The 21855-nt window shown below is 44.2% G+C and overlaps 1 protein-coding gene across 6 annotated transcripts in view; it reads left to right on the forward strand.

The window, feature by feature from the left end:
- The first annotated feature begins 721 nt into the window (after positions 1-721).
- MYO7A (myosin VIIA) overlaps positions 722-21855 on the forward strand; it is a 58431-nt gene continuing 37297 nt past the window's right edge. For 3 of the 6 annotated variants that reach the window (XM_053970135.1, XM_053970137.1, XM_053970136.1), the window contains exons 1-13: positions 725-835; positions 1855-2007; positions 7693-7877; positions 9329-9450; positions 11225-11367; positions 11456-11569; positions 12395-12548; positions 13208-13284; positions 14934-15053; positions 16269-16411; positions 16763-16973; positions 17473-17608; positions 18020-18126. In XM_053970135.1, coding sequence (XP_053826110.1) covers positions 737-835; positions 1855-2007; positions 7693-7877; positions 9329-9450; positions 11225-11367; positions 11456-11569; positions 12395-12548; positions 13208-13284; positions 14934-15053; positions 16269-16411; positions 16763-16973; positions 17473-17608; positions 18020-18126 — 1764 coding nt within the window. In that variant the 5' untranslated portion in view covers positions 725-736. Of the gene's footprint in view, positions 836-1854; positions 2008-4844; positions 4863-7692; positions 7878-9328; positions 9451-11224; positions 11368-11455; positions 11570-12394; positions 12549-13207; positions 13300-14933; positions 15054-16268; positions 16412-16762; positions 16974-17472; positions 17609-18019; positions 18127-21384; positions 21442-21855 lie in introns of all 6 variants that reach the window. The other 3 variants (XM_053970133.1, XM_053970132.1, XM_053970134.1) reach the window with 3 other exon arrangements.

Genomic DNA, 21855 nt, shown 5'->3' on the forward strand with positions numbered 1-21855 from the left:
ACAAGTGAAAGCGCTCACAGCAGATAAAATCCACTGAGAAGTATTAAATACAAACAGCCCACCTACACATTGCTGTAGGTGGAAGAACTCCTGAAGAGGAACATATATCTACCTCTCTGTTTATCTTATTAACCCATCTTTAGTCATTCCCTTTTCAGCAGTCTCCAAGGAATATTTGATACTGGCTCTCTGCAAGGAAGAAAGGTGCCCCAAGTCCCCAGATAAGGCTTTGCAGAGCTCAGAACCATCTCCTAAATGTGACTTCCTAGGTTTGTACATTACACAGAGGAAAACCTCTACCTCAGTGGGTTTTTCTGCCTGTACCACTGTTTTGTAACCACACTGTGACCAACAACCACTCATGAGCTTGAGAATCAGAGTTAGGGCAGTGGGACAGCAGAGAGTTAGGTTCATATGCTGTATGGACCATGCTCTGCTGCTGGCACCTCGCAGGGGATTTCACAGATTCATGGAATCATTAAGGTTGAAAAAGACTTCTAAGATCTTCAAGTCCAACCACTAACCCAGCAGCAGCATGTTCACCAGCCACATCCCCAAGTGCCACATGCAAAGCATCTGCTTTCCTGAGCCTCTGTGAAAAGGGGTGGTTTGTGGTTTGCGAGGGAAGTCATCTGACTTGTGACAAAACATCAACTGCTTGTATCCCAAGGGATGCTGAACTCCCTGCAGCGCTGAGTGTAACTGCTGTCTTTGGTTCCAGGGGGATTATGTGTGGATGGACCTCAAAACTGGACGGGAATTCGATGTCCCCATTGGAGCGGTGGTTAAACTGTGTGACTCTGGACAGATCCAGGTCGTGGATGATGAAGGCAATGTACGTACAAAGGCTTGTAATGTCCCTTCTTCAGATCTATGGCCTTGCTAGGCCAGGGGTCCCAGGGCCATGATAATCAACTCTCCTGTATGTCCTTGGGAATCAACTGTGCTGTAGTTTTCTATGTGTAAAGACAAGACAATGTTGTGTCCCTGTTTTCATGGCTGTACTGGGAGTGCAAAATTGAGAACCTTCTTGAGAACAATGATAGCAGAAGCCCCCAAAATACATTTAGGTAGTTATTTGAGCAAACCCACCTGCACCTGAAGTTCCTCTGTTGTTATCCGGTTCTTCCTGATCTCCTACCAATACCTGATGTGCCAAAACACTGTTTCTCCTTCAATTTCCCACCTCTGTTTTTGTACAGTGGTGGCTATTTTAGAGTAAGGTCTGTGTCAAGGTGGTTCTCTGTGCTGCTTTTTTTTTTTTTTTTCTTACTGAGATAATTGTAAATGCTCTCACTCCCTTCAAGGGTAATAGAGATTTGGTTTGGCAAGGTCCTTGTGGGCAATTTGTAGTGGCTTTTGAAGCCCTTAGAAGTGCTGAGTCTAAATAACACAGCCAATAAAACTATGACTTTGCCAGCCCTGTCCATCCATCCCTTTCTCCTTTTCTAAATAATCTTCTCTCTGCTCAACAGAATTTTATGGGAGAGGGTTAACCAGTGGTGTGAAAATGCAGTTGTGAAGGGGAAGACAAATGTGCTATTTGTTATAAACTCCCCTGATGTGCTGGATGACCATGTTGCCCTGGAGGAGGCTCCTGCCAGGATGGCTTGTGTCTCCTGTCTCTTGTTGCTCCAATAAAACTCCAATAAAAAGATATTTTCCTTCTTCTGTTACAAATCTTTCAAATTCATCACTGCCTTGCCCCAGGAATAGAAGCTGTGGCACATGTGCTGATGATCTCTTGTGTATGTTCTTCCATCTGGTCCTTCTCTTTGGGGTGAGCTGTTTATGTCTTTCATCCAAGTGGTCTCTCATTTGACTTACCTTTCTGTGGCCTTGCTCTTTTCCCAGGAGCACTGGATTTCCCCGCAGAATGCCAGCCACATCAAACCCATGCACCCCACCTCCATCCATGGAGTGGAGGACATGATCCGCCTGGGGGACCTGAATGAGGCAGGAATTCTCAGGAACCTGCTGATTCGCTATCGGGAGCACCTCATCTATGTGAGTGTCCACCTCACCTCACCTCTGGTTCTGCACTCCATGCCCTGCTCTCCTTAGCTCTGGGCAGCCCATGTCGGGGGGAGCTCTGATTGAACTGAGATTTGGGGTTCTACCTTCACCTTGTCCCAGGTGGCAAAGGGCTTCTGACTTTTGAGGACATTGCAGAGCTTCTAGATGCCCCAGTGAAAGACTCCATGAGTTAGGCAATGAGCAAAGTCTACACCACCTTGCTGTCCTGCCCCTGCAGAAGTTTTGGGCATGTGTATTAGCTTTCTGCACACAGCGTAACCAGTTTAATCCAGGCCATGAGCGTGTTGTAGTCACCCTAAAGCAAAAGCTTCTCTAGAGGTGTAAACTACATGCTGAATGTGACCCTTCTGCCCTCTCTCCCTGAACTATTAATTTATTTAACTCAAGGGGCTGAAGACAACCATTGCTGGAGGTGGAAGGGGTGGAGAAAGGATGATGAGGGGCATGCATGAAATAACTGGGAACAAAGAAGTAAGCAACTCCCAGAACAGATCTAAAAAAACCTTCCTAGTTTGTGTTCATGGTTTATTAGCCCTGGGCTGCCTGGGATCCTGGCAGTTGATCTCTGAGGACAGCAGTATCCTTCCTTAGGTGAGCTCAGTCATGTCATGCCCAGTGGACCCAGTGCAGCTTTACCAATCCAAACAGACATTCACAGGTTGAGGGGTTTACAGGGAACCAGTCAGAGCTGTGTCTCTCTTCTGTGTGACAGCATCGCAAAGGTCACCTCCCCAGGAGGACAGGAGGCAGCATTCAAGTCTCTGTGCTGGTTTTATCAGTGTTCTCTATGCTGTGTTGTCTACTGCATGTTCTTCAGACAGAAATTCAGAGTGCACATGTGTTTGCTGCTAGATAATGTACTCAAACAGCTTCTGCAAATACAGAAAATTTGATACTACTCTTAAATCCTACAGTTTTTAGATGTTCAGGTAAGTGCTTGCTGTGCCTTTGAAGGCCTTTTCAAAGCCTCCTGGTCATTTAATTTTTAAAAGGCTCTAGAAACTACTAGATTTTCAGGCTGGAGGGAATTGCAAGACAGTCAGACTTCACAGATAAAATAAGCTAACAGAGTGTGAGTGGGATTTTATCTATCAAGTCTGTTTGGTCATCACAGCTTGATGTCCAGTGCTTTTTGATATGATGATTTTGGATTAGGTCTGGGCAATGATGGAGCAGACACCACTCTGCTACATAGGCTGTTTATATGATTGACAGCTCCTTGCCCCTCTCTGGGAGAGATCCATCTCTTCTTTCAGAGATGGAGTCCAATCCTGGAGGAAGGGGACATGGATGCTGAAAAGGCACCCATAAGTCCCCAAAGCTTGGAGGAGAATAGAGACCTCCAAATGCATCTCTCACTCAGACACATTATTTGTTGTGCATGATGCCTAAGGCCCTATATTATTAGTTTAGACAAAAGTAGTATAATCAGAAAATGATTCCCATATTAGATGAACTGGGTTTCTCCATTTATAATATTTTTTTTTGCCATTTATTATGATAAACTAGCAAGTTAATAGCTCAAATTCATACTTGAGGTGGTGTCTCCATGGGCATCCATGGCAGTCACCATAGGTGTCAGTACAGCCAGCAGAGACAAGATTGCCTTTCAGCTATGCAAACAGAAGTGCCTCTCAGATGCTTTAGAGCTGACTGGAGCTTGGATATCATAGAGGAGTTTATGCTGGAAGAAAATTTGTAGCTGATTGGCTCATTCAAGGAACTTGAATTTACCCATTGAGCATTGCCCCTTTTTCCCCTGCAGTGCCACAAAGTTGATTCCTGCTGCTCTCTCTGAGAAAGTTTGGATCATGCTGGGTATTTTTTCAGTGGTGTCCATGTGTCTCTTTTGAGTTGTCTGTGTTATCCAGCAAGTGCCTGTTGCCTCTCCAAGCGACCTGAGGTCCTCAGATACAATTCTGTGTGTACAGTATCATCAATACACCAAGCTCCTTTGAAAAAGCTCTGTCTCTGAGCTGCCTTGCCAAGCTATTCACAGGCATCCAGGAAGATTAGGAGCACAAACAAGCACTGTGCAAAGTGTTGTTTGGCAACATCATCCTAATAAGGGCTGATGCAAAGGGCAGCTTTTAGCCTGGAGGTGAGTGTGGGTGGTGATTTGGGCTGAAGTGACACAATAACCACATCAGTTTCTCTGCAAGTTCTTCTGGTCCGAAACAGTGCAGTGTGTCCTACAGAGTTCCTGCCTAAGGGATGGCCACATCCCACAAGGACATTTGCATCACAGAGGTTCCAGGTTACTGTGTCTTGATTGCTCCACACCACTAATGGCTTTAGAGTGCCAGCCCAGGAACTGGGCACAGCACAGCAATTAGTGCAATCTCAAAATCAGAATGACACTCTCAAAATGACAGAGAGTGCATAGCTTGATAGAGAGGTATGCAAACCACTTCTGTCTACAAGTGTGTAGGTGGAGGCTAAAGAACCCAAACTTAGATCTCATCTATTAGGAGTGATGGAACTAGGAGGAGTAGATTTGTGTCAGATGTGGTAAATATTGATGACAGTTTTGCAAAGCCAAGGTACCAACATATGGATGCTATGTGTGCAGGGGACACCCAGTCCACTGAGGTGGTTTTTATTCTGTGGTATAATTAGCAATGTCTTAAAGACAGTGAAGTTTCACAGCTTGAAAGGATTTCTGAGCCTGATTAATAAATTCTTAATTTTCCAATGGGATTTCAGTTCCTCTTGTTTCCTCATGTCCTTAGATTTGTGGAGGATGCAGTTCTGTTCTAATAAAATATAATTTCCCTTTTTCTTCTCCCTCACATTTTTCTCATAAGACAAACTGCGGCGGGAGGGTAAGTATGACTCTTGGCAGTGTCATTTGCAATTGCTGTCATGCCTTCCACTGGATCACCTTTTTCTGTTCACTGTTGTAGCCTTCTAATTTATTTTGCACCACCATTGCTGCTGCTTCATTAATACACTGAGAGCATCCATCTGCTTTGGTGCAGAGCTTGACCCACATGGTGAAGTTGTGACACGTTTCCAGAGCTGGAAAGTCCCCAATCCATGAATGTGGTTAAAGCTTTAAGTGCTTCTCAGTAATTACCTTAACTTGAAGGGAAGAAATGTCTGCAGCAAAATATGAAAAACTTCAACAAGGGCTTCTTGCCCTTAGTTTGGCTTGCACACAGCAAAAGAAACTATGCTGAATAGCAAGAGAGTCTGGTGGGGAGTTTGGACTCATAAGTAAGGTTAAATCTCTTTATCTGGAGATGAAACCAGTGCCTGCTACTGCTCTCTAAGGGCTGCCAAAATGCAGTAATGTTTGGTAAAGTTTTAACCCCATAAGAATCCAGATGAAGTCAGCCATGGTGTTCTGGATAGTGAGGGAAGCAGGCTCAGAAAGGATTTGTTTGGGGCTAATTAAAATGTAGGTCATGCAGGCAGTAATGAATTTGCTGTGGGATGTGGTTCCTGTGGTCAGCTACAGCAGAGTCCCTGCTCTCAGTAAAGCTTTATTTTTCCAATAGAAAAGGGCTTTGACATCACCCAGCAATAGAAACCAGTAAGCTACTATTTCCTTGGAAGTGCCCTTTGGCCCCTGATCAACAGAGTGAACAAAGTTTTGCCATCTGTCAGCTGTGAGAACTGGGCAAATTGTGATTATTTATCAACTAGGGATGACCTACAAAAACAAGCAATAGTACAAGAGTTCATGCTGACAAAGTGTTTTGTGGATCACAAGGGAAGGGTCAGTGGGAGCATCCAGAAAGAATACCTAATGGTTAACACCTTTCAAAGCCACTCTGTTTACATTTGTGGCAGGGCAGACCAGTGCGACTGAAATGCAGGGATTTCAGACACCTCTGGAAGGAGTTAGATTAAAAAAAAAAAAAAAAAAAAAAAACAACAAAAAAAAAAACTCAAGGAAGATGAAAAATGTCCCTAAAATTAACCTGGTGATAAATTGCAAAGAGGAATTTAATGAAGTAATGAAGACTCAAAGGAGTCTTCATTAGGGATCTTGGTGTCATAATCCCATTCAGAAATTGAGCTTCCTCCTCTGCTGAGCACTGACGTTACCTGTTCTGTCCCCTTTGAAGGCTTCTCTGGGATGCCTCTGCTCCCTTTTTTCAATATCTTATTCTTCTAAAATCCAGATTACATGATTTCACAGCCAATTTCTACCCTTTGGAGTTGTGACAACATTGTTCTGGAGCTCAAAGAGCTTTTTTCCCTTATTGGCACATAATCCCCCATTACAGAGAAGAGTATTGTGTCCTTTCTCAGTTAGCACTGTAAAGTCAAACCTCATATGGCACTGAACTGAAAGTTGCTCTCTTGTGTTGGCCAGGAGTGTGGAAGGTGAGGAACCCCTGATGGCTTTCATCCTCCCTACTATGGGACACAATTGCCACCTACTGGCTGCCTTCAGGAAGCCTGAACTGGTGGCAAGTTTTGGACAGAGGGTGACAAATTATTTCTTCTCTCTCACAAGCATCCTTGGCTGTGCCACTTTGCTGCTTTGTGCCGAAACCTTACTGGGTTTAGGCCATGCAGATGAAAACCCATAAGGATTATATGAATGTTGAATTTACTTGTTTCCTGAAAAAATATATGCAGTAGTGGGGGCACTTTCACAGCTGGTTTCAGCAGGAAAGAAAGGTAAGATTAATTGTTTAACTTCAGTTGCTAAAAATTAACCTAGAGAAATTAGGTTAATTTCTCCAGGTTAATTTCTATAGAGAAAGTGACTTGAATTCTTTGAAGTCACAGAGTGAAAGTAGCCTTCATCTCATGTCCCTTGGTTAACCCAAGGTGGAGGCCCATTGACTCACCTGCTCTAGACACTGACTTTTAGACAGATGAAACAGGGGAAGGAGGTCCTTATTCTCTGCCTTGAGCTTGGGATGTGGCCAAACCTCCTAACCTCGGCACTGCATCTCAGCAAGATAACAAAGTTCATGAGTCTTTTGATGAGAGGCTTGAGAGAAACAGCTTCTGTAAGGGCAGAAATGAAAGAGCAAGATACTACAGAGGAGTTTGCTACCCAAGGCCCAGGACAGCTGGACCAAAGGCCATTTAGAAAACTTCAGAAATAGATGAGAAGGGATATGCCAGGACTTTGTGGGCAATAGCCATCAGGATAAGGTTTAAACTGAAGTATGGAGAGATTTGGTTAGGCAGAGATGGTAGAGAAGAATGCATTGCAGAGGGAAGATTAGCAGCTGCTGTGGATTGATAAAAACTGGTTAGATGGTCATCTGTCAGAATGGTTTGGATACAACTGGTCCTGCCTTGAGATATGGGAATGGTTGTCAGGTTTCTTTTACCTATGGCTTCTCATCGTACGTGCAATGCAGTAGAAATCTATGGATATATGCTGGCTCTGGTGATATTTTTGCAAATATGAGCTTCTCTTAAGACTCTGAATCTTAACTGAGAGCATACAAGATATGAATTAAGGCTTGAAACCATGCTGTGCATGAGCAATTTAGGTATTTTGGGACTTCTGTTCCCATTTTACTCCCCCTGCAAGCATCTCTGACTTGAGCATCATCTTTCATCCAGCTTTTAAAAAGCCTTGATTTTTATGGCCTCCATCCACATCCCATCCAAGCTGCTAAAGTTTCTCAGCTACATCTCACTGTCCCCATAAACCTTCATGTGCTTTTCTTCCAGACATACACTGGTTCAATATTGGTGGCAGTAAACCCCTACCAGCTCCTACCCATCTACTCACCTGAGCAGATACGCCTGTACACCAACAAAAAGATTGGTGAGATGCCACCACACATCTTCGCAATTGCTGACAACTGCTACTTCAACATGCAGCGCAACAACAAGGACCAGTGTTGTATCATAAGGTGAGTTGCTGAATTTCCAAATGGGCCATATCCTGAAAGCAGATGCTGAACAGATGCAACACGCTTGATTTAGAACAGCTTATCAGATAGAGTCAGACGTAGAATGACTGATTAGATCTTCCATCCACATACTCCCAGTGTGGAGGAGGTCTCTGTTCGCAGTCACTCTGTTCCTAGTAGAGGTGCTTTATCAATACTTTGGCATTTACCCTTACAACTCAATAGATCTCATATTCATTTTTAACCTTCACTTTTAAATTTAAGCTCAATACTCCTGCAGACATCAAAAACGCAAACATTGATACTTTCTGCACAAGGAAGGGTCAGGGATAAGCTCAGTCACTGGACCTGTAGTCATTCACACTCCTGAACGGTGTCTCCATGCATGGCTCTGCTCTGGACCGATCAACCTTGGGCACCAAGGAGTGCCTGGTCACAGTTATGGGTATAGTTCCCTCCAGTATGTGTCCCAAATGGTGGTATGAGCCAGATTTGATGTCCTCAGCCCTCCAACACAGTCCTATAAATTCTGAACCCACAGTCTTTTTCATTTGAGGCGCCCTATTCCCCAAGGCATGCCTACCCTAAGTTTCATTGAATGAAAAGCTCTGAAACATCCCATGTTCAATATTTCAGATATATGAGTTTGAAAAGGCCATTCAGTAAGGCTTATTTTGCTGGTCTAAAAAAGCATCATGTGAGGCCCATACGAGAGTCAATGCAGTGTGCCAGTGGCCTGAAAAGTGAAACAATTTGCCCGTGAGGCCAAGGCTGGATACTGAATGTCAGGAAGGTCTGTTTCAGTGACTTACTTTGGCTACCCCGTGTATCAGACACGCCATAGACACACCCAAATATTTCTGCCCGGCCTTTAACAAGATAGCTGAGGTTATCTTTCAGTGAAGAGAAAAGGTTGAGGAATAGCTCTGGTTCCCTGCTCCACAAGCTGCTCCTCTCTCGCCTGCTCCTTGTTGGAACAAGCCTAGGAGACCTGTGGAAGACCCTGCTGTTAAAAAGCTGTATTTCACAGTCTGCCTTATGACAGCTCAAGACTGGTGATGAAGATGTCCCCTGGGAACAGCTAGATCCTGGACCACAGGGTCATGGTCTGGTGATCATACCTGGAAGAGCACTGAATGAAAGTATTTCACTGCCTTCTTAGTGCTGGTTGAATGATGGCATTTGCTGGGGATACCCAAACTCAAACAACAGCTTAGGCCAAATGGAACACGGAGCAAATCTGGATCTTGGCTGGAAGCTGTCTGGTACCATGTCCTACCATTTGTTCCACAACCAATCCTTGGGATGCTGGAAACCTATCCTTAGTGGTCTCATCCTGCCTACACTAACAGAAGAGACAAAGAGACAGGAGTTCCTTTGGAGACAGATGGAGGGACATTGGCAGGGATGCAGCATGGCTCTCACTGACCTCCACTCATGTTGTCTTGCAGTGGAGAATCTGGAGCAGGGAAGACAGAAAGCACAAAACTGATTCTGCAGTTCCTGGCAGCAATCAGTGGTCAGCACTCTTGGATTGAGCAGCAGGTCCTGGAGGCAAATCCCATCTTGGAAGGTGAGACCTCAGATAATAAAGAATTCTTTTGTAGGAAAAAAATAAAAAAACAGATTCAGAAACCATAAAATATAAGCAAATGTAAATCACTTACATCACACTTTGAGTTTCCAAAAAAGTGACAAAACTTTTATTTGAAGTACGCTTTTGCTAGACAACATATTCAGATTCTTTCCATCTAAATTTATTTTTCACAAGACTAATATTCTCTGATTTGAGCTCTCAATGTTTCCTTTAATATTTTTGACAACTGTTGGTGAAAGCAAAACATTTCAGCTGACCTGTATTATTTTTTCAACTGCTTTGTTACTTAAAACTTTGGGAACAAAAAGTGGTTTTCCACTTAAAAGAGTATTTTTCCCCCCAGAAAATCCATACAAACCCCTGAATTTTACCTAATTCTATGTGTAGTATGTAAAAGTGCTGATCAATACTTCTTTGAGTATCTGATGTTCAATCGAAGCTCTTTAGAAAAATCTCACCACCTCCTCCAGTGCTTGACTTCATGCAGAGCTTCAATGTCCCATCAGTGCTGCATTCAGCTAACTAATTATTTGCTTCTTTGGCCATAGTTGCAAAAATCCTATTCCTATTCTCTGATGGTTCCATAAAACATCAGTTTAATAGGACCTGAGCTTCACAGCACCTTGTGCTTGCTGTATACAATAGCAAATCCCCCCTTTTCCTTCCAAGACCTGTGAATGGCAGCAGAATGCAGAAAAAGAAAGAGAGGAGTCCAAGAAAGAACCTGATAATGAGAATCCGCTTGTGGCCTTAATAGGTTCATTGGCAGGCTGTTACTGTGATCAACCCCACTGATTTAATTGGATATCTGTAATTTAAATAGGTTATCTAACCCTCTTGACCCAACATGATGCCAGATGTACCTTTTATGCTTACACAGAAAAATTGCATTTTCCTTAAAGAATAACACTGGGGTTGTCCTCTAAGGATAGAGGTTTGATCAGCCTGGTCTAGTGGAAGTGCCCCTGCCCTTGGCAGAGGGGTTGGAACTAGATGATCTTGAAGGTCCTTCCCAACCCAAATCATTCTATGATTTTTACCTCCTCTGCTTGGTGAATAACCCTCTAGGAACCAACAGAAATGTGACAAGCACAGAGGGCACTATTGAATATGCACTTAGTCACTGCTGAGATTCAGAAAAGAAAGGCTCTGTAATTCAAGTGCATGTCCATCACCTACCAGAAATCCTGGAGCAGAAATTGCAGGGTGTGCTGGCTTAGGGCACTCATCCACACCCAACACACATAGGATGGACACGGGTACCTTTCTGTGCACAGTCAGCTTGCAGGGAGAAGTCTCCCACTGGAGGTTGACTTAGTTGTCTATATTTCCCTTTTGGAAGCATTTTCCCCTTTCTTTCCCTCTCAGTCATCAAGTCACTCACCATCATCTCTGTCATTTTCTGCATAGTGTCACCTTTCACACTGCAGCCACTCTTGCTCAACTCTCCTCTAATTTCATCAGCTGCTGCCAAAATCCTGCTGTCCTAGCCCTTCTTCCTGGATAAGGTCACCCCATTCCCAAGCTTCCTCCTCTCTGCTCCTCTCTGTATTTCCAAGGAAAGTCATCTGATATACATCTTGTTTTCTCACATTGAGATGAAATTGATCCAGCTAAACTTAAGGGAAGGCTTTGGGGCTGCTTTTAACCCTCTCAGCCTCACTCTTTTGACTTTTTTCCCCCACAATGAGAGCAGATCCATCATCCTCCCTGCATCAGATCCTCTCTTAATGCACCATAATTCTTGCAGCTTTTGGGAATGCAAAGACCATCCGTAATGACAATTCCAGCCGATTTGGGAAGTACATTGATATCCACTTCAACAAAAGGGGAGCCATAGAGGGGGCAAAGATTGAGCAGTACCTGCTGGAGAAGTCCCGGGTGTGCAGGCAGGTAAGGTGATACACCTGCAAGGCGTGGGCAAGCCGACTTTTGCCGTGCTGTTCTCCTCACAGAGCTGGCACTTGCTCTTCTCCTGCAGGCCCAGGACGAGAGGAATTACCACGTGTTCTACTGCATGCTGAGAGGAATGACCATGGAGCAGAAGAAGAAGCTGGGTCTTGGGAAAGCCACAGACTACAACTACCTTGCGATGGTGAGAGAGCACTGAAACAGAGATTTGGTGGGGTGATGTGGTGAAAGGTTTTTAGCAAGAGAGAAGGAAAAGAGAGGTGCTTCTGCAGCCAAGAGCTGCTTTGCTGGTTATGACCTTCCTGAGCCTTAGGCACAGGGTTTGACAGATCTCTTTGTCTCACCACCACAAGGCTCATAGTCTTAGTGGAAATCCTTAATCCCTGTGTCTAGACCAGGCTATTTCCATACTTTCTGTGAAGTGGAACACAAGCTTGGATGGGATGGTGTATGGTGCCCATGCAACGTGTTTGGAAGTAGCCAGGGTGTTATATAGGACCTGCTGGTCTTGAGGCAGTGATGGCTGTAGAGGAGTGCTTGTCTGGATGGCACATTCTCAGCAGAATATGGGGCTGAGCTGTGCATGCTCCAAGTGTCTGACCAAGCCAGCAATCTCCAACCCTGTTCCCTATATACTAGTGTTGATATCCAGAGGAGCTGATAGAAGCAGGTGTAATTAAGGCTGGTGCATCATCAGCAAGGCTGGGACCCAGCTTTCTAACTGGATCAGTGAGAGCCTCCAGCTCTCAATCCCCATCTCAGAGAGCTTTTTCTCTTCTGCTGATGGCAGTCAGACACAGGTTACCTGAGGACGACAGAGTAAGTGTAGGTCACAAGGCTCAGCACTGAATCATAGAATATGACAAAAAGCTTAGCCAGATCCACAAGTTCAGCATCATCCCTTAAACAAAACCTTGCTGGTTCTGGGGGAAGCCCTGATAGCTTAGGGTTATAAGCCGGTGCTCCCTGGCTTTGCTACATGCAGTCTGTGCCCCGTTTGCCTCCCCAGGGCAACTGCACGACCTGTGATGGCAGAGATGACAGCAAGGAGTACGCCAATATCCGCTCCGCTATGAAAGTCCTCATGTTCACCGACACTGAGAACTGGGAGATCTCCAAGCTGCTGGCTGCCATCCTGCACATGGGCAACCTGCAGTATGAAGGTAAAAGGACAAAATACAGGGACATGGTCCAGTACACTGCTCTTTATTCTGCCTGCTGACAGGGAGCCAAGCTTAGGAATGGAGGGCTGTATCCAGAACACCTGCCATGGTGCCATGCCAGGGACTCAGGTGTTTATTATGGCATTGTAAGGACAAGGAATAAGGAATAATTCCACCTGCCCACAGCAGCACTGCCAGGCTGCAGTGTGCTCAATGACATCCACATTTCTGAGTGTTGTGAGGTTGAATATGGACACAGGCCATTCAGTAGACTCAGGTTTTACAAAGAGAGACTAATGGAGTGTTTGACAGGGGCCTGTGTGATTGGCTATGCCTTTGTAAATGTACCAAACAGCTCTGCTGTCAGAAATGACACAGCAATTTTAAAAGCCTCTTCAGAAGGCAGAAGCCTAAAGCACATAGATGCTAAAACATTTCTACATTCTTTACTATCTGGTCTGGCAGAGCAAAGTACAGGTCCTTTGCAGCCAGCAGCAGGACTCCAGCAGATGTGTGAACTTTTTTCTCCCTTCAGATGGTCAGATTTTGCCAGGACATCACACAGAGGCAGAGGAGAAAGACCCTTTCCCTCACCCCATCCACTTTCTGCAGAGACACATCCCTTGCTGATGGCTTTCCCTCTGCCTTTCTTTCCCCAGCTCGGACCTATGACAACCTGGATGCCTGCGAGGTTGTTCAGTCAGCATCGCTCATCACTGCGGCAACACTGCTAGAGGTCAGTGGCCCTGCAGTGCTGCTGTTCCCTTTTTGATTCGATCACAGGTTCTTAGTATTGTGGAAAAGCTTTTTCTGAGCCAGCCTCTCCTTGCACCACCAGCTCTAGGAGGCTGAAGAGGCCTGGATGAGCCATATTGTGTCCTGCACTGGCAGCATGAAGGTGAATGTCTCCATCTGGGCTGAGTAGCCAGAGGAGGCTACAAAGATACTCAGAAGGCTGGAGCACCTCTTCTGTGGAGACAGGCTGAGAGAATTGGAGTGCTTCAGCCTGGAGAAGAGAAGGCTCTGGGGACAGCTTAGAGCCCCTTTTAGTACCTAGAGGGGCTCCAAGAGAGCTGGAGGGGGGACTTTTGACAAGGGCATGGAATGATAGGACAAGGCAGAATGGCTTCAAAGTGAAAGAGGACAGATTTAAATTAGATACTAAGAAATTCTTCACTGAGGGTGGTGAGGCACTGGAAGAGGTTGCCCAGGGATTTTGTGGCTGTTCCACTTGTGGGAATGTTCAAGGCCAGGTGTGATGGGACTTTGAGCAACCTGGTATAGTAGAAACTGTTCCTGTTGGGGGGTTGGAACTAGATGGTCTTTAAAGGTCCCTGCCAACCCAAACTATACTATGATTCCATGATCCAATTATCTGAGCTCCCCTTCATACCAGCAGATAGGAACAGACCCTCGGGTGGCACATCGTCCTAGAAAGGGCATCCAAAATACCTCAGTCCCTAAAGTAGGGTGTTTCCCTCACTGATATAAAGGAAGTTCATAATGGTACTTGAGACAGATGTCATATATATTCTATGTATCTGAAGAGTGAGGTGAGATGACCCTCACTGAAATCATCCATGCAATGACTGGGGCATTCTTCAGTGGCCTTCTCAAGAGCTAAAAGGGACATCATCTCATCTCCATAGGCACTGCTGGTCTCAGAGTGTGATCCACAGTTCTCTATCTACTTAGGGTGTGGACATTTCCCTGAAGAAGTATAAAAAGGGGTCAAGGTGTATAGGAAAAATGCAGCAATCCCCAGATGCGGGAAGAAATTATGTCTGGCTCCAGATCAGCAGGCTGAAGGATAGCTTTATTAAAACTATACTATATTACATTAATATACTACTTAAAGAGAGACTATCCTATTCTACATACATACTTCTTACTTACCTATCTAACAACTCACAAACTTGTGACTCTCTGCTGAGAGTCTGAGACACAGCTGGATTCGATTGGTCATTGAACCCAAACAACCTTCAGAATCCAATCAAGCAATCACTTCCGATAAACAATCTCCATGCCACATTCCACATGGGGAAAACAAAGGAGCAGAGATAAAGATTGCTTTCTCTTCTTCTCTCTGTGCTTCACCAAGAAATCCTGAGAGACAGAATTATGTCTCTCTGTCCAGAGAATGTGAATGTCACGAAGGTGATGTAAAGCTTTAACCCATGCTGGTAGCATACAGCTTTGCAGACTTTGCTCTGCTTTCTCATCCTGTCTTCCCACATCTTGTTAACATCTCATGCTAAGTCACAAGAACACCTTCCAGATTAAAGTACGGTATAAAAATGTTAATTTTTCTCTCTGAAAATACCTGTGTCTTCATTTGAGGTAGCTCCCCTGTAAAACAGCTGTGTTTGGTGTTGTCTCTGTCAGGTTGAGCCTCAGGACGTGATGAACTGCCTTACCAGCCGGACTATAATCACGAGGGGAGAAACTGTCTCCACCCCTCTCAGCATGGAACAAGCGCTGGATGTGAGGGACGCTTTTGTAAAGGTAAGTCGTAGGGCATTTCCTTATGCCTTCTGTTGATAAGCTGAAGAAATCTGTCCCTTCTGAGACTAGAGCATCCACTGCACAGGAAAAAAGTCTCCCGTGGTGCCTGTGTGAGCTCAGATCAGCAAATGCCCTTGAAACCATGTTTTAATTGAGATGTACAAAGACTTGAGAGGGAAGGAGTCTAGGTAACCTGCTCTGCAAGGGATTTGCAATCTGGATTGGAGATTGTATTCCAAGGGGACGTGCAGAATGACCCAGCATTCTGAAATGACTTTATCTCAGCTTCCAGAAAGATCCTCAGCTGCTGTAAATCAGAGCAACTCAACCAACACCTCTATCACACACACCTGAATTTCAGGATTTGGGAACATAAGCAGCCGTAAATACAGAACAACACAAGGCCAAGGATAGAGCAGTCCAGAAGCCATCAGAGCACTTAGACCATCTTGAGGCTTTGGAGTGATGAAGGTTGATGTGATAGGTGTGCATCACTGTTGTGCTGTTTGCAGCCTCATGTAAAATTGTGAGACAAGCATTACTGGCATGCTTTGGCCAACTTGGGTCCTCATTTTATCTGTGGGGAATTGGTAGATCAAGCTGGTTTGATAGCTAACTAGCCTGCAAATCTTGGCAGTGTCTTCTCTAGTGGTGACGGGCCTTTGAACTGGGCTTTCCTCTTGGTCACACTGCTGTAGCTTATAAGATAAAAATTAATAACAGTTTAAAACATGAAGTTCTGGAATTGCTGAAGCAGCAATATCTGTGTTATTAGATCATCAGACTGTTCAACCAGTGCTGCAATGTTTCAGTGAGCACCTTGTTCAAGTGAGCAAGATGTTCTTGCAGTGTAACATGGCTCTGCTCTGCTGATCTGTAGAGAGAAATGTGTGGAAACCAAGGAAAGGACTGTCTGGCTTCACAGTAAGCCCATAGATCCAAAATTTATCACTATCCAAATTTGGAGGTTTGCTCTCAGTTGTCCTATAGCTAGGCTTTCAGGTCTGTTTTCTTTGTTCTACATAATGGTTCTTGAAGCTTTAAACCATGCCAAGAGTCTGGCACAAACGTTGGTGAGCATATCCTCAGGGACTGTCTGGTTATTGGCCATGCTTTAGGAGAACCTGTTGACATCAAGGGTGAAGTGGTAGAACACAGACTAGCGGGACAAACTGCTGAACTGTCTCAGTGAGCTCCATCTTTGGGATGTTGCAGGGAATTTATGGACGACTTTTTGTGTGGATCGTGGAGAAGATCAATGCTGCAATTTACAGACCTCCTTCCCAGGAACTCAAAAGTATCAGGAGATCCATTGGCCTTCTCGACATTTTTGGCTTTGAGAACTTCACTGTGAACAGGTATGGAGCCTGAAAAAGGAGAACCAGGTCTTAATCCTCCTTCACAAGCCCAAGGTCAGGGTCTTGCAGTCCTTTCACCTCTCCTGAAGTGAACTGGACTGGGTTGGACCAAGACTTTTTCTATATGAGAAATGATCAGAGCTAATCAGTCAGTTTCTAAACTGATTTAGACCACACACAACACATTGTTTTGTGAGAAAAACTGATTGTCTGAACCAATAAGGAAATTCTAAGCCAACAGCAGCCTCACTGAGTGGTTGACAAGGTCTGAGAGTATTGCTTCAAGTGTGGAGAGAGAAAAATTAACCAGGATGTATATAAAAAGGCCTTTTCTTGACCTTCCCTCCACAGTTTTGAGCAGCTTTGCATTAACTTTGCAAATGAAAATCTGCAACAGTTCTTTGTGCGCCACGTCTTCAAACTAGAGCAGGAGGAGTACAACCTGGAGAACATCAACTGGCAGCACATTGAGTTCACGGATAACCAGGATGCCTTGGACATGATTGCCATCAAGCCTATGAACATCATCTCCCTCATTGACGAGGAGAGCAAGTTCCCCAAGGTGTGTTTTGGGCTCAGCCTTGCTGCCAGTGACTCTCCTAATTTTATCCCCTTTACACTTGCATGCTGGCACCCTGTGAGAGATCTGCTTAGCCCCAAACACACATTCACCAGTAGCCTGCCTATTTATAGTTTTTATTAAACTCTCTTAAATTTTTATTAAGCTCTCTTAAATTTTCTTCTGTCAGTGTCACAGAAACAAGTGTTTCTGATGGGAAAATATGCCTGCAAGAGGCTCAAAAACATCTATTGGCAAAGTTTAAGAGAAAATAATGTTAAATATACTCCCTTTGGAGCATTATTTTGAATACAGGACTACATACCAGTGATATTTAATCAACTTCTGTAATTTCTGCACTTGACATATCTCTTCCAACATATCACTTCTCAACATAAATGCACATTGTCACCAAGACAAGAAAGAAATGTGCTATTGACTGGAAAATTATTTCAATGGGAATGGCCTTGGTTAAATGTCAGATCTTTTCATGCATGTACAGGGTACAGATGCCACCATGTTGCACAAGCTGAACTCCCAGCACAAGCTTAACACCAACTATATTCCTCCGAAGAATAACTACGAAACCCAGTTTGGCATTAACCATTTTGCTGGAATTGTTTACTATGAAACAAAAGGTATGGGGCAGCTCCTAGGGCACTGCAGGGGGTGAGGGGATATTCATGGGCAGACAAGCTGCTGCTGTGCTGGAGCAGGGCAGGGTGGTAGTCCACAGTAGTGTCAATGTATTCCTTTTCTGGCTGCAATGACTTGACCCTCCAGCTGTGCCCATGAGCTGCAGAGTTTGGTGCTGTTTCATTCGTGTGTGCCTGTGACAGAATGGTAGTGCTTTGCACCACTGCATCTTCAATCCAGTCTGAAGATGCACCTCTGTTTTCTTTCACATGGTCTCTCTCTCTCTGCCTACTCATTACTCCCGTTACGTCACCAAGAACATCCAGTAATCCAACAACCCAGAAGCTGCTTGCAGCTTACATGCTGACCATGTTGCACTGTGTCATCTATGTGTTGTCCCATTATTTCTCTAGGTTTCTTGGAGAAAAACAGGGACACGCTGCATGGAGACATCATTCAGCTGGTGCATTCCTCAAAAAACAAATTCATCAAGCAGATCTTCCAAGCAGATGTGGCAATGGTAATGCAGGCGGGAGAAGATCTTTATTCACGAAGAGGGGTGTTCCTGGAAGGGGTGGAAGATTTGCAGAGTCATATTGCTCTGATGCTCTTTGGGGTCTTTTAAACCTGTTAGTGAGAGTCAACCATCAGGAAGTGTTAATGCAGTGTCATGGGTACATCCACACTCACACCCCCAGTTCACTGCATTTGGTTCATCAAATGCATCATTATTTTTTTTGCTGTGATAGCCCCTCAGACTTGTGTAGGGATTGGAACAATTAGGTTTGTGATTGTAGAAATCTGAGAGAAAAGTAACTGTGCCTTCCAGTTAGGTCATCCAGATGTGTGTATAATAGAATGAGGAGTAAACTAGCAGAGGGCAGGTTTAGATGAGGTGTTAGGAAGAAGTTCTTACCTGTGAGGGTGGTGAGATACTGGCATGGGTTGCCCAGAGAAGCTGTGGATGCCCCATCCCTGGAAATGTTCAAGTGTTCAAGCAATCTGGTCTGCTGGAAGGTGTCCCTGCCTATGGCAGGAGAGTTGGAACTATGTGACCTTGAAGGTCCCTTCAAACTCAAACCTTTCTATGAGTCCAAGTAAAAGCCAAATACTTGCTGACCAGAGTAGAACAAAAGGACAGTCTTGCTGATCCTTAAGCACTGCAACAGGACTTGGAGGGAACAGTTGCGTTTTGCTGTTACAACAGCAGAGAGGGAACACCAGTTATGAAAGCTGAACTTTGAAGCTCCTCTTTCCACATCCCAGTCCTCCAGGAGGTTCCAGTCCTCCAGGAGGTTATGTGCTTACTCCATGCTCAGTGTGACAGAAGACTGTGTGCCCTGAAGTTTCAGAGAAAGGCAAGAGTTATTGCTTTAACCCTTTCCACCCCATTTGAGCATTTATTACTGGGATCCCAGCTTAAATGCTGAGATTAGTGGCCATTTCACTTATCCCCCAGTCTTTCCCAAGGCAAAAGCCATGGGACTGCAGAGGGTGTGGGGATAACATTTTTCAAAGCAAACAAATTTTTTGGCAGTCGGAGTCCCATTTCCAAATGCCAGCCAATGCCACTGATGGACCAAGGGACTTAGGGACTTTCAGGAGTGCCAAGTTGTAAGTGCTGAATTCCTTTACTTGCCAAGGGAAATAAATATTTACATTTCCAAGACATTTCTTTGAATATGCTACGTGCTGTTTTGCAAGCCTTGTTCATAACCTTCAGCCATTCAGTTTTGCTCCTGCTGAAATTAATGATCATTACCCTTTTGACTTCATTCAGAATAAGAGAATATTTATCAATTACTAATTAAGCTACCAATTGGCATGACACTCCTGTTGGGTTCAGAGCTATCCTCAGAAGTGGATACTCCTGAAGTAGACACTAACTCCCTTAGCATCAGTGCTGCTGCTTACTTTGCTTTTTATTCCTTACTCCTTGCTGCTTTTTATTTTTGGTGTAAGCTTTGCAGTTGACCTTGGAAGTGATTTCTTTCTTCTTTGGGCAGAGCAGAGGTGCACTGTGGGGCATCAATGAAAGGGTTTGCACAGTCACACAAGCTTTCTCACAGGGATCCTTACCAAAGCATCTTTAAAATATGCTGGAAGTATATAACAGCAAAATTGAGATGTCTGCCTGGACGTTGTCTAGGATCTGAGAAATGAAACCTTTGAAATCATCAGATTCCTTTTTTTTTTTTTTTTAATGTAAACTGTTTGGGGATTTTTTATAGTTCCACTAGACATTTCAGAATCTGTCCCAAGTGGTGGTCTCTGTGCTTTGATGCTTTAATGATGCCCGGTTTTCTTTTTGGAATGAGAAATTTTTAGCCTGATGTCATGGAACTGGAAGAAGAGCCAACATTGTGAAGAGCCATACCACCTCCCCTTGTCAGGCACAGTGTCACTGTGAACCTGGAGAGCACTAATTTCATGAACACCACCACACAAAAATTCCAGACAAGCAGGATCCAATATGGGGCTGAGATGCTTTTGCCATTGTTTTCCATCAAAGTTCAGTAATGTTTGTAGCCCCTTTATTAGGACATGTGCCCCAAAAGAGGGAGCAAGTGAACCCAAGTCACAGAAATTGACTGCTCTTAGCAAAGATCTGTGGCGAAGTGTCCTTGGAATGTCTTGGAATTGTGCATGCCTTCCTCGAGCTTCAGTGAGGCAGTCTGTGGAGGAACTTTCCAGAGATACTCAGGCTTAGTCAATCAAATATAACATCATCTCTTAAAAAGAGACAAGTGGCTGTTCAGCTAAGGGCTAAATCAAATCATGAGGCATTTTGCTCAACACCTTCCAAACTTTGGTCCTCAGGAGCTTATTGATGAGTTTGTAGGATTTTGTGAGTCAGTTGCAAGTCCACATCTGCTTTACATTTAGTCTTTCAAATGAGGTCCTTATATTCCAGAAACTTGAGACAGCCACAGATCAGAGAAATTTGAAAACTGGTTGAGACAGTATATTTGAATGTTACAGTAATTGATTGGTCCCTGAAAGACCTAATATCTGTACACAATGAAACCTGTGTGGTGAACTGGGTATTTCTGGAGCACATGGGGCTGTAAAGTCTCATTTCTTCATGGTCATCACAGACGGTTTATCTGCATGTGTTTGCTGAACAGGAACATTGCTTTGAGTGGTGCCAGATGAAATTATGTATTGAGTGGGAGTTGTACACTGTTCCTCTGAGGAATCAGCTGGTGTGGTCTGGCAGCACTGCTTGCTCAAGGAACAGGTAGAAGGAGCAGTGAAGGATGGAACGCTGTAAAGTTAAAAACAAATGGGAAACTGGGTGGAGGGGGCGGGATGGCTTTCCCCTTGGCAGAAGTTTAAATTCTGTCAAAAATACCTGATTTGGGATTAAAATTAGGGAGGAAGGGAGGGATTTCTTGTTTTGTGTTTTGTTCCTGGCATCTTCCCAACCACTGTATATTGAGAGCAGAGATGTGTGAGGAAGAAGAGTGGGAATGGCTGAAATTGGATGGATAAAGAGTGGGATTAAAAAATGTGTAAAGTTTGTTTCCAAGAAGCAAGAGCTGAACACTGGCAATTCCCTCAGATTCAGAGAAATAAACATCAAGACAAAGGAGAAAAGCCAGGAGAGGGTTAGACAAAAATCTAATAATTAATACATTTTGTTAATGAGATATATAACAGCTGGACTTCCAAGACTAAAAATGTCAGGTTCCCATTTCAGTTATTCCTTCTTTTCACTATTTGCTCTTCTCTGTCTCTGTTTTGTGTTTTGTTTTTTTACCTGTGCTTCGTGTAGTTTCTCTGTGGCTATGCATCCAGCACATTTGGCCAGTCGCCCACACCCACACCAAAGGTAAACTGAATACATGAGTTCCTCTTTTGTATACTCGCCTCTCCTTGGCAAGGATTGTGCTTTACTCCTGTTGGTTTATTCCTCTTCCTGCACTATCTATAGAGGATCCATTTCCAGTGACCAATGTGTTGGAGAGCATTTTTACAGCTTGTTGAGTAGGTACAGGTGTATGACTATGACACTTAATTCTAGGACTCAACTCAGAAGAACTTTGTAATGATGGAAATTTGGTTTGAATAAAATCAGAACCAGGCTCAGCCAAAGTTTTGTGGCTTTTTTTTTTTTTCCTAATATTTGAATCATTTTAAATAACTTCAGATGAATCATCTGGGATTTGGCTGTTGTTTACCATGGTGCCACCATTGGCTTCAGTGGGACATTATTCCTCCAAACAACTGCAAATCTCACCCTGTT

This window comes from Vidua macroura, chromosome 2, assembly GCF_024509145.1.
Source record: "Vidua macroura isolate BioBank_ID:100142 chromosome 2, ASM2450914v1, whole genome shotgun sequence".
Taxonomy (NCBI): domain Eukaryota; kingdom Metazoa; phylum Chordata; class Aves; order Passeriformes; family Viduidae; genus Vidua; species Vidua macroura.